The sequence below is a fragment of the Anthonomus grandis genome, unplaced genomic scaffold (assembly GCF_022605725.1).
Source record: "Anthonomus grandis grandis unplaced genomic scaffold, icAntGran1.3 ctg00000319.1, whole genome shotgun sequence".
In the NCBI taxonomy this organism is placed as follows: domain Eukaryota; kingdom Metazoa; phylum Arthropoda; class Insecta; order Coleoptera; family Curculionidae; genus Anthonomus; species Anthonomus grandis.
Window position 1 is genome coordinate 63,277 of NW_026088459.1, and position 12,500 is coordinate 75,776.

At 31.8% G+C, this 12,500-nt stretch overlaps 1 protein-coding gene across 1 annotated transcript in view; it reads right to left on the reverse strand.

Annotated features, from left to right (window-relative positions):
* LOC126749565 (huntingtin-like) overlaps nucleotides 1-12,500 on the reverse strand; it is a 158,727-nt gene that overhangs the window by 17,078 nt on the left and 129,149 nt on the right. The window contains exons 28-32 of the mRNA XM_050459281.1: nucleotides 12,164-12,464; nucleotides 11,912-12,112; nucleotides 11,465-11,854; nucleotides 599-749; nucleotides 273-535 (exon numbers count right to left, since the gene is read on the reverse strand). Of these exons, the coding sequence (XP_050315238.1) occupies nucleotides 273-535; nucleotides 599-749; nucleotides 11,465-11,854; nucleotides 11,912-12,112; nucleotides 12,164-12,464 (1,306 nt within the window). The remainder of the gene's footprint in view (nucleotides 1-272; nucleotides 536-598; nucleotides 750-11,464; nucleotides 11,855-11,911; nucleotides 12,113-12,163; nucleotides 12,465-12,500) is intronic.

The following is a 12,500-nucleotide window of genomic DNA, read 5'->3' on the forward strand; positions in this document are numbered from 1 at the left end:
TGTTCTCAGAATATTATTTTCTATCAAAACACTTAATAATATAGGAAGTGTTATTTCCGGTTAAATCAAAAGTGACGGGAAAAACCGAACATATCAAAAGATGTTCTTATAACCATTCTATAGATAAATAGATATACCAATTTTCTTGTTATTAAGTGTTTCGTTTTCTGTGTTACTTGGTATAGTAGAGTTATTAGTTAACGTCATAACAAGATCGATTATTCGTTAAATATTTTTTTAATGAAATCTTCTATTTTTTTTTAAATAATTACCTGAAAAACTACACCACTCATTAATTTTGGGTGAGGCTGTTGCGAGGATAAAAATTCTCCAATTACTTTAGTGAGGATATCGGACGGGCTGAAAAAATCCTTTAAAATTAAAGGTAGTACGGAACAAAGAACTTCAGCTTCGTTTATGTAGCTCTTTTTTATTCGATCGAAAATGGCTGATATCTTTTCGATCGTTTGCACTAAATGGTCTGGGCTGGTCTGTTCGCTGTCTACCTCGGGTTTCTCTAGGTGCTCCCAACAGTCTAAAATTTTATTTAAAGTTAATAGGTTAAATGTTAATTTACACATTTAATTTTCTAACTTACCAACATACATATAAGTAACAAGTAACTGAAATCCCAAAATTGAAATAGAAGGATTTTCGTCTCTCATCTTCTCTAATGCCAACTTTTGTAAGCTTTTTCCTATTTTTTCTAGAGTGTACATTGGTCTTATTAGTAATAACCTCTCCAGGCCCTAAAAAGACATCTGCATGTGAAGTAAGGTAATACTAATTGTCTTAATATTACTAGATGTAATGTCTTAATAGAACTACTTTATACCGGGTGACCCAATAAGACTGTTCCTCGGCTATATCTCGGACACCATTCGTATGGCTTAGGGGTCAAAAAAATTATTTTACTAATACTAATTTTAATTCTAAACTTGCATTTTGATTGAATTTGATTGATTTTTAAACTAAAGGTAAGAACTCAGAGATTAATATTAAAGTGACTTAATAAGTTCAGGATGCGTTTATTTCCTTTGGAGCAACTTGAATGTTCTGATGATATACATTTTTTAATAATTAATATTTTTTAGACTCACAATTGCCTCTTTAACATCTTATTCATTTTGTAGATACATTTTTAATAGTTTTAGGAAATTTACCGCGCGATCCTTGCCCTTCAAAGATCCATTAATTTTATTTCCCAAGTCATACGACGAACGGTTCCGGAGATATGGCCGAGAAACAGTCTTATTGGGTCACCCGGTATACGTGTAAACATGAGAATGCCCAATAGTCATTGTTGTATACAGGAATATACCGGGCCGACAAATCTCTCCTTGGGTGTGAAAATACCCATGTATTAAAATTCAACACGTTTTATTATCATATTAAATACATGGTATTTGTTGATAAAGCTACTTATAATATAAAACAACATAAATCGACATATTCTAACATATAATTAAAAAAAAAAACAATACTGGGTTCAGCATACTGTTTACTAGCATAAATAGCAATAACACAAAATTTAATTAATTCAAGACGAAATGAGTTCAAATTTTCTGAGAGTAGTATCACAAAAATAATATAAAATATAACATGACAAAAAATCAAAGCTTTAAATCTGTATTAAAAACGAATTATGTCCTATGGGCCTATCACAATTATCTTCAAAAAACTCTGTTCAAAAATGGCTGTAAAAATACTTGCTTTTAAGCAGTTCCGTTAAGGACTTTTTAAAGCAAGGAGGACTTTTAAAGGTTTTGATGCAATTTGGAAGATGGTTAAAAAATTTTATGCTCAAGTATATAAGGGAATTCCATATTAGTTCACTCTTCGGGATGGATTGGAATATTGTCATTTTGTCTGGTATTGTAATGTTTTGAGGAACCATAATTTACAAGATATGATTTATATTTTTTATATATTAAGCAAGCAGACTCCACAATAAACAAGCAACATAAGGTAAGTATCTTTAAATCTTTAAATAGGGGTCTACATGAGTCCTGTAGAGATTTATGACACATATATCTGCAAACACAGAGTTAAAAAGCTCTTGACTGCAGCAACCCCAAAATGCTATTCCGTGCCGTAGGTGATTTTCAATAAAAAAAAAGTAGACCGATTTTGCAGATTCCAATCCCACTTCATTTGAAATAACTATCAAAGCATAACGTCCTCTAGCCAGTTTTTGCTTCACTGCAGATTATCATCAATAACAATTCCAAGAAATCTGTTAAAATTATTTACTTCCAATTCTTTGTTGTGAATAATTAACTGATTTGAACATACAAAATTAAAACGTAACGATTTAGTCTTATCTAAATTTAAAGACAACAGATTAATTAGCATCATGCCACTGTTTAACCATTAGTAAATCTTCAGAAATTGTTTTTGTTAATGTGCTTTTTATTATTGTCTGCCCATAAGATGGTGATGTCATTTGCAAAAATAGTGAAGAATCCTCTTATCTGGAGAGACGCCAGGTTATTTATATGCAATAGAAATAAAATGGGACCGAGAACTGAACCCTGAGGAACTCCATGACTCAAAGTGCAGATAAAGTGCCATTGGGCCGAACAGACTGTTTTAAAGATTAATTCTGAAAGATTTAAACCATTCTAGAGCAATTCCCCTAAACCAACTTAACCAACTTAACAACTTTGCTCCTCAAGTAATTTCTTAAGAAAAGATCCAGGTACTCACGACGGGTCTTGCAAAATCATGAACAATGATGATTGTTATTTTATAGGGTTGAAATTTTCCAGCTCTAAGAACTCTTTCCACTGAAGTTTGGCTAATTTCGAGTTCCCTAGCTATCTGCCTAGTGGGAACATAGGGATTTTTTTCGAGAGGGAGTACATTACTTTTGACCTCTTCACTGAGCGCATTCCAACGGTGATTTTTTTTTGTTTGCCTTAAATGCCCATTTTCTTGGAACTCTTTTTCGATCTTACTACGATACTTTGCGATATGGGTGGTACATCAGGATATTTCTGTCTGAATAAATGTCCGTAGCAAATCATTATTAGAATTTCAATCTTGTGTGTTAAGTACGGCATTTTACAAATGACGAACAACAAACTGTGAAACGACTAATAGTTTCGTCGCACAAATATGAACCGAATTTGATACTACTCTCGTTACTTGTTTCTATAACTTATTTGTCAAAGTCAATGCATGCATTTATTAAAGATATACTAATGAATTGAATTCATTTTTCGAATTAGATACTGTCTGTTAGATATCTTTTAAAAGACAAAGCGTGAAATTTGGTACGCATTTATTGTTACAACTTGTTAAATCCTTTAATAATAGTCATTAAAAAATTGTTACAAAAATAATCTATGGCGTCAAATCTTACATTTAAGATACCCTGTATAATTTTTTCTTACATAAAATAATGAAAATTTAAAATACTAATCGACGTGTCCGAGCACATTATCGAAAAAAGACCACCTTTGATTTAATAAATTTAGTCCAAGTTATAGACTCGCACTGTATAGTAGACATATTATCAGTAGTATACAGGGTGGTCCAGTTTAAACGTCATTAATTTTAATACGTGATTAAGAGAATTTAAAAAGAAATAGACTTTCATTAGAAATTTTTTCTCAGAAATTTTTAATAACAAAGATACAGGGTGTTAAACTTAAAAATAATTATTTGTTTATTTATCATAATTTTTAAACTACCAGCTCAATTTTAATTAAATTTTGCATGCAGGTTATTGTAGTAAATTTTCAATTACTTATGAAGCCAATTTTTAAAAAAATTGCCAGTTGCGTAATATACGGAGGGACTTGGTCCTTTTTTGCCTCAAATCTGCGAGGTTATAGAATATTTTTTTATATGAAGTCAACTGTTAGATTCTCTATTTAATTTGGATAAAAAAGTTACTCTTGCAAAATTTTGATTTAAGGCACTGTTTTTAAAATATCTTAGTTTAATTGTACAGAAGCGCCAGTTAAAATGCTACAACTGGTTATTGACGCAACTCGCTCTGGAATAATCTATATAAAAATCCCGTAGGACGCTATTTTAATAAAATGAAATTGGATGTATAGAGTTTATCAAATGGAAAAGTCTATCTCTACGTCTTTCTCTAAGGCTTTAATTCCAGTGAATAAAAAACCCGAGTATAAAAATTTCCTCTGATATCGTCTAATATTGTCTCGTTTCTACATATGAGTAATTTTTAATGAATAATTAGGTAGTAATGGCCATTGTAATATGAATTCTTTCTATAAAGTCGTTTTTGAACCTTAATTTTTTCCAAGCTCTGGGTGCCTCTTCGCTTCATTCTCTATTTAAATTGACCAAAAATCTGCAAAAATCTAACCAAATCTTAAATAGAACGTTCCTCAGACAAAATTCCGTTTTAATTTTAAAAAATCTTACTGCCTAATTTTCATTTTAATCACTAAATGTTATAAGACATGTAAAAAAAGTGGGATGCCTGATAAAAGGGTTATTGATAGAATAGATTATGTGACTGCCTCAAAACAAACTTTCATAAATATGTAAATTATCTTACAGCACTATTTCCACATTTCAATTTGGAAGATCAAGTTGTCTTCCTTGAACTCAAGCAATGTGTCGATCGTTTTTATAATATATTAGATGAATACGATAATATACAGGGGTAAATAGAGTTAAGTAGTGAGGATCCAGATATTCAATATAGTGAATCCGAAATTTTGAAACTGCGTTATTGACTTGTCCTATGTTTATTGATTGTCTCTATTCAATCAAGCTTGATTTGTGAGACTTTGACTTTGAGTATACTTTTTCTTCCTTTGGTCATATATCTAAGTCTCTTTGAGAATAATGGATGATTATTTTGAATTAATATAAAAACATTCTTTAATATTCAAAAACTATACCCACAGCCTTCTAATTGTTTGCGAAAATTAGTTGACACTGTAACCACTGACCTTCGAGCCTTGAAAATTCTAAATGAGTCTGTCGATACTTGGGATACGTTGATTATTTATCTGATAAGCGGCAAATCAGATCATATAACACTTCTTAAATAAGAACAGATGAAAACATTAAACACAACAAACACTTTAGACAATTTAACATCGTTTTTGAAAGAACCGGCATCTTCTTGAATGATTGGAACAAAATAAAGTTGTTGAAAATACACATAAGCGACATAGAAAGATTAACTCCTTTGGAGTAGAAATGCCGTTTATAAAATCTAGTTGCTCTGTTGGTAAACAAGATAATTTTGTTCAAAATGGCCCAGACCTTTTTAAATTAGGCATAAATCAACGTAAAGAGGAAGCTAAGATAAGCTATACATTGGTGCTTAAATTGTCTGAGAGCGGGACATACAATCTAAAAAAATTGTAAAACATGTAAAGCTAAGCACAACACACAACACATTGTGATATCAATTCGGGTAAAAAATAATAGAGAAAGAATTCATGAAAGTATCAATTTGTCGTCTATACTAAATTTATCCACCGAAGAAGTATTGCTAGCGACCGTATTAGTTGACATTGTGACCACGAGCTCTACTTAATGTCGGTTCCCAAAGCAGCTTTCTTACTGAACTACACTAATCAGAAACATCTGTTACGATTAACAGTTTCATCAGAATGTTGAATCAGAATTTAACGAAACTCAATCGGATTGTAAAAGTAAATATATCACTCACATTAAATCCAAAGCTAACGGTTCTTGTATTGATATTTCTTGTTTAGTAATACCTCACATAACGAATAGTTTGCTAAACTTTGAGTTTAACAAATTCAATTTTAGTATTTCTAACATAAACTTTAGCCGACCCCAATTACGATATACATTATTATTTTTCGGACTTAATTTCTGTAGGTCAAATTAAACTAAACGTAAATTAACCTTTTAATCAAAAAACAAAACTCGATTAGTTTATATCTGGGCGTGTAGCTAGCGAATCGAGTCAAGAAAGACAGTGTAACCTTAAGAAAAAAAATATTGATATTGACAAACAAATTACGCGTGTTAGGGGCATTGAAGAGTTTTCACATTTAAAACCATTATCGAATTAGGAAAAGGCTGATGAGAAACACTTTGTAAATACACTTAAACGCGATGAAAATAGAGATTCTCTCGTGACTCTAAAAGAAAGTTCAGAAAAGTTAGGAAGTTCTTATGATATTGCTGAAAAACCATTTTTAATTCTTGAACGGAAATTTGAATGCAATGGGGCCACATGCGTTTAGGTCAAAAGTAATAAACACAATAACCAGATTTTTTATTATATATACATGGTGTTTAAAAACACAGTAATATGATGATCAAGCTCCGTGTGGTTTTTGACGCCTCGTGCCTTAGTAGCTCTGGAATATCATTTAATGATATTCACATGACTACTGACCTGACTATCCAGTCAGATCTATTTACCATTTTAGTTCGTTACCGTCAGCACAACTATGTCATAGCTACAGACATAAAAAAAATTTATTGCATGTAACAAGTTTACGAAAAATAAAACTCTTTGCAATATATACTGTGCGTGACAATAAAAACCAAAAATAAAGAGCAAGATGCCTTTATCAGATAGGAATTGATTACGAAGCAGGATTTCCTCTAATATCACGTACTGTAAAAGAACATTTCTATGTCGATGATCTTCTAACCGGTTCTGATTGCATAGAAAAAACTGTTGAAATTGGTTTGATACTTGATAAAGCAGAATTTCATTTAGGAAAATGGGTTTCTAATAGGAGAAGGTTTTTAGAAAGGTTAAGCACTCCTGATAAAGCCATTTTGATTGATATAGGCATAAACGAGGACACAAAAACTTTAAGATTATTTTGAAATGGCACAAAAGATATTATCTTTTATAAAATTAGTATTGGATCACAAAATCATATTACCAAACGTTTAGTTCTATCTATTCGATCCGTTGAGCTTATTAAGTGCAACTATAATCTTAGCTAAAATAATCCTACCAGATATTTGGTTGGAAAGGATCAAATGGGATAACTTTTTATCATACGGTTTGGATTCAAGATGGTTAACATTTCGCGAGCAATTAAGCATTTCAAAATCTCCTTCATATTGAAATACACGGATTCTCGGATCTTCTTATGCCTATGGACCATATGTGTATATTAAATCGATAAATAAAAATGACGATACCTTTACTCAGGCTTATTTGTGCCAAACGAAAGGTAGCCCCGCTTTAGATAAAAACTATTTCTAGGTTACAACTCACATCTACCTTATTACTTTTAAGATTAATAAACAAAGTAAGATTATCGCTAAATGTTTTCATTAGTAGAGTGGTTTATTGGTGCGACTCTATAATACAGGGTGTCCATTTATAAACTGACACAGTTTAACTGCTTATAAGTCGAGAACGAAAAATAACAACAATGTGCGGTTTTCACAGAACTTCATCAATATTTTTAAAGTTTTTTTTAACAGTGTAGCCAAGTTTCAAAATTTAACTGAAATAGGAGGAAAAAAATTGATGATTTTCAAAGGCCGATTTCTCAAAAATTTTAAATGTAACACCCTGTACTTTTTAATTTCACATGAAAGCCTGTTAAATCCCCTTTCCGGAAATGTATAAGTTGTCTTAAATTCATTATTTTTTTTTACAGAGCCAATTTTAGTAAATGACACCTTTTTGAAAATTTTCCTAGAATACATATTCGGTGATTGATGAACATTTTCTGGTAATTGCCTATGTATCGCTTTAGCATGATCATAATTAAATAATTTGCGCTATTGCCATGTCTATAAAAAGTGTTTATTCTATGTATTAAAATACAACTATTTACAACAATTTTAACAAAAAACAATTGAAGAAATTAATTTTAATTTTTAACTAATAAATTAGCTGCTGAATATGACCCCCATTTTGCTCGGAACACAAATGTAGACGGAGAAATAAGTTGCGTTTTGTAGCATTCGCGGTGTAATTTGGTTGAAAACGTTTACTATGTTGTTGCACAGTTCATCCAAATTTCTTGGGGTTGGATTGTAGCAACGGTCTTTTACATATCCCCATATACAAAAATCTGGAATGGTTAGATCGGGAGAATAAGGTGCCCACTCGATTGGACCTGCTCGCCCTATACATCTGTTTCCAAAAGTAATATCTAAGGAATCCCTTGCGACCCTGGAGAAGTGTGGTGGTGCACCGTCTTGCTGGAAGTAGACCGTGTCTAAAATTCCATCCTGCTGAAGTTGAGGATAAAAAAATGTTTCCAACATATCGGTGTAATTGTTTCCATTCACTGTTGCTTTTTGAGAAAAAAATGGCCCATAAATTTTAGATTTCGATACTGCAAACCAAACGTTCAGCTTAGGAGAATCTCTTTCAAATTCGTTATACACTCAAGGATTTTCATCTCCCCAAATTCGGCAGTTATGCTTATTTACTCGACCACTGATGTGAAATGTTGCCTCATCAGACATTATTAAATTGGTATCCGGCTCATTTCTAAAAAGATCTAGTAGTGTTTCGCACATTAAATATCTTTTTTCAAGGGCGCGATTTTCTATTTTTTGGAAAGTTTAAATTTGTAGGGTTTAAACTTAATTATTTTTAGAATATTATGTACTTTACTTTTTGACATATTTGTCGTTTGAGGTATCTTTCTAATAGATATTTGGTTATTGTTTAAGGACAACACTTCTTTTACCAGTAAAATATCATGCAACAGATGCTTGATATCTTGTGCATTTAGGTTTGTTCTAACTTTTCTTTTAACTGTTCCCTCCTGGGAAAATTGACATACCCAATGAAGTATAGAACTGCGTGAAGGTGGAGCCCTTTCAAACATCAGCCTAAATCTTCTTTTCGTTTGCATTCTCTAAATAATAACACGCAACGTGCCTTTTCCCGGGTGATAAAGATATTTAAACCTTTCAAAATCTTTAAAAAATGCAAAAATACATATAGAAATCAAATTATTGGGACTCCCCAACGAATGACCTTAAAAAGATTTGACAGTAGTTGAAGCCCACAAAACAAATTGTGCAAATCACAGCCTCCTTGACAAGCTACAATTGTTATTGTTGTCACTTGATACCGAGAATGTTATTTAATAGGTATTTATTGTAGAAAAATTTTCAAAAAGGTGTCATTTACTAAAATTGGCTCTGTAAAACAAATAATGAATTTAAGACAATTTATACATTTTCGGAAAGGGAATTTAACAGGTTTTCATGTGAAATTAAAAAGTACAGGGTGTTACATTTAAAATTTTTGAGAAATCGGCTTTTGAAAATCATCAATTTTTTTCCTCCTATTTCAGGTAAATTTTGAAACTTGGCAACACTGTCAAAAAAAAAACTTTAAAAATATTGATGATGTTCTGTGAAAACCGCACATTGTTTTCATTTTTCGTTCTCGACTTAGAAGCAGTTAAAATGTGTCAGGATATAGATGGAAACCCTGTAGTTCTGGGTATTTATAGCTAATCATAATATTGAGATTCAAGAACTTTCAGACATTACACAGTGGCGACATGCTCCAACTCAAGACAACCCAGCGGAATGTGTTTCTCGTGGTGTCAGTCCAAATGCGTTGTTGTCACTTAATGTTTATAGGAATGTTTTTTTTAGAAAATCTTCACGAAATTCATAAAGTAGTTCAAGCAAGCACCATGATCCCTGCTCTTGGATCTATTACTGACTTTTCAAAATATTCAAGTTGTCTAAGTTGTCTACTTAGAATGTATAATTATATTTTGTTTCGATTTATATTATTCGATTATTTATTTATTTGCCTATTGTTTTAGATTTTAAAACGATTGCCCAAGAATTAATGAATAACGAAAATTTGGCGCGCTTGAAGCAGCAGAATATTGTATGCAAGAGTAGTAAATGATTAAGACTAAATCTACTTTTACCTGATTTTGGGTTAATTAGAGTCGGTGGAAGATTGACAAATTCGAATTTTAGATATTATAAAAAAAACTCTATCAAAACATGCATTTACCAAATTATTAGTCCTAAAATCAATTTATCATAACTGTGTCTGTTGCTTCAAAAATAACCCTACGCCTATTTTTTTCAATAATGGAGACCTTACGAGTAAGTCCAGCGCCACCATTTTTTTTTACCACAGATCACAAAGTCGCGGTTACAAAATCTTATATTTGTTTTGTTACGAAAGCTATACACCTTCAGTTAGTTTCGGATATGACTACAGAAGTATTTCTTACTTACTTTAAACGATTTTTCATGGTAAACCTTATCAAGTGTTTTTGAATTACGGAGGCAACTTTCTCTGAGATAATCAAGAATTAAAACAACTTGGAATATTCTTACAGGAAAATAGTATATACTTTGACTAAATCTCTTAATAATGAGGATACTTTATGGTCTTTTATACCCAATTATTTTCCACATTTTGATGGTCTGTGGAAAGCCGGTGTAATGGCGACCAAATCTCATCTCGAGCGTGTGCAGGTAATTATTTATTAATATTCAAAAAATGTTACATTTTGTTAGTTCAAATCAAGGCAGTCCGGAATTCGTGAACCATAACGCCCTTATCTAGTGATCCAGAAGGTGTAGCAGCATTTTTGATGAAGAAGACTTTTCTATATGGCTTAAGTATGTTTCAAAGTTGCAGCAACGACTTAAGTGGCGTAATAATTATGACACTAACGATTGGTGATCTAGTTATTATTTATAAAGGAGGATAATCTACTTCCAACTACTACTCCTATTTCTTCTAAGTAAGTGGTCATAGCGTAGAATCGACATGCTTCATCCAGGTAAGGATGGAACTTAAAGGGTTGCGCAAATCAAAATTAGGAAAGGACTTATCGTTCATTTGCTTCGACATGCTTTATCCAGGTAAAGATGGAACTTTAAAGAATTGCGACAATCAAAGCTGAAAAAGGACTTCAATAAAATCAAATGAAACATTCGTCTGCTAAGATCTGCCCATTGCCGTTATAGTGACTTTAGTGTAAGACATTTGTACTTTCAAGGTTGGAAGCAATGTTTACTTTAAAATATTTATGACTTAACAAGAGCGTAATCGGCAACCTCGCTAAATTTTCTGGGAAGCAAACCGGTCCATCAGCTTGAGCGTTTTCAACAACTACCCAACAGTATTACAAGAGAAATCACAACAATGTTATGCTTATGCTTCCATTACCTCTTTTGTGTCTCTCGTAAAAAACCTATATTTTAATTTTATCAATATCTTACCGAATAATAAAAGGCTTATTCGAACAATTTGTAATTTTAACGTGTAGTCTTGTCTTGTTTTACTTATTAGCACTAACGATGTAAGAACCCAAACAATATACACTCCACTTATAACAAATCCAACACAACTTGACATAAAAAAGTTTTGGCAGACATAATATCCAAGTACTCAATCACCCAGTTATAATGTAAGCTTACTTTTCTAGTGCAACTGACGTGGAACGAACACAGTATTGAATTTTCCATTCATAAAAAACTCATCAATTCAATTTTAAAATCTTACCTTTAATATACATTTGTCAATGCAACTCATCGATGTTTTCTGAACCTTATGTAGAGCTAGTTGTAACGTATTAGCAACAAAATTACTCTCCACATGATGTTCATCGACATTTTCTAGAATATAAAAGGCTAAAGACCACAAAACCAAGGCGTGTTCCTGGGATTTTTTCAATACAGGATGATTGCTGCTTAAGTTGACTTGAATATATTCAACAGCGCATGGCAGAATTAGTTGTAACTCTTCGGATATTCCCCCAATAGCAATGTTTGATAAAATACATCCTTCTAGAACATAAAGCAAACCATGTAAAGAAGAAATGCGAGTTGGAAGGAAAGGGCTCTTTAAAAATTGGACTAAGAGTTTTTTGGTTTGTTCATATACTTCCAGGTCCTAAAAAGAAACATAATGATATACAAATATTACACATTTAAAAATCAGGTGGTATACCGGTGTTAAAACTCCTACAGCTTTACAAATACCAACGATTAGAAATTGGTGTAACAGTTCATCTTCAACCGCGTGAACCTTTGCTAAATCTAAAAATATATCCAACATCCAAGAAAACTGGGATTTGTCATTGAATAAATCTGATATATATAAGGTCGATCTGACAGTTTCATGAAGAATTCGTAAATCAACAACGGTAGACTGAAAGTAAATAGTTATTCTTTGTTCAATAATATTGTCAGTAATATTTACCTGAGATTTCATTATCTGTGTATAATAATCCAATAAAAATTGCAAACATGAGTTAATATCCAAACCGCTTTCTTCCAAAAGTTGATTCCTCTTTTTAAACATAATATCAGAATTTTCGCCATCGGTACTGGTACATGCTAATAGATATTTCACGGATACCTGACCATATGAATACTGATCCGTTATTTTTTCAAAATTTTTACTGTTGAATACGTTTTTTATATCTTCCAAAACACAAGTGCCTAGTTCTTCATTGTATTTGTATTCTATATGATTTTGAATCAGTTTAAGCTTTCTCATGCTGCAATAGAACAAAAAATAAATAAATTAAAATTCG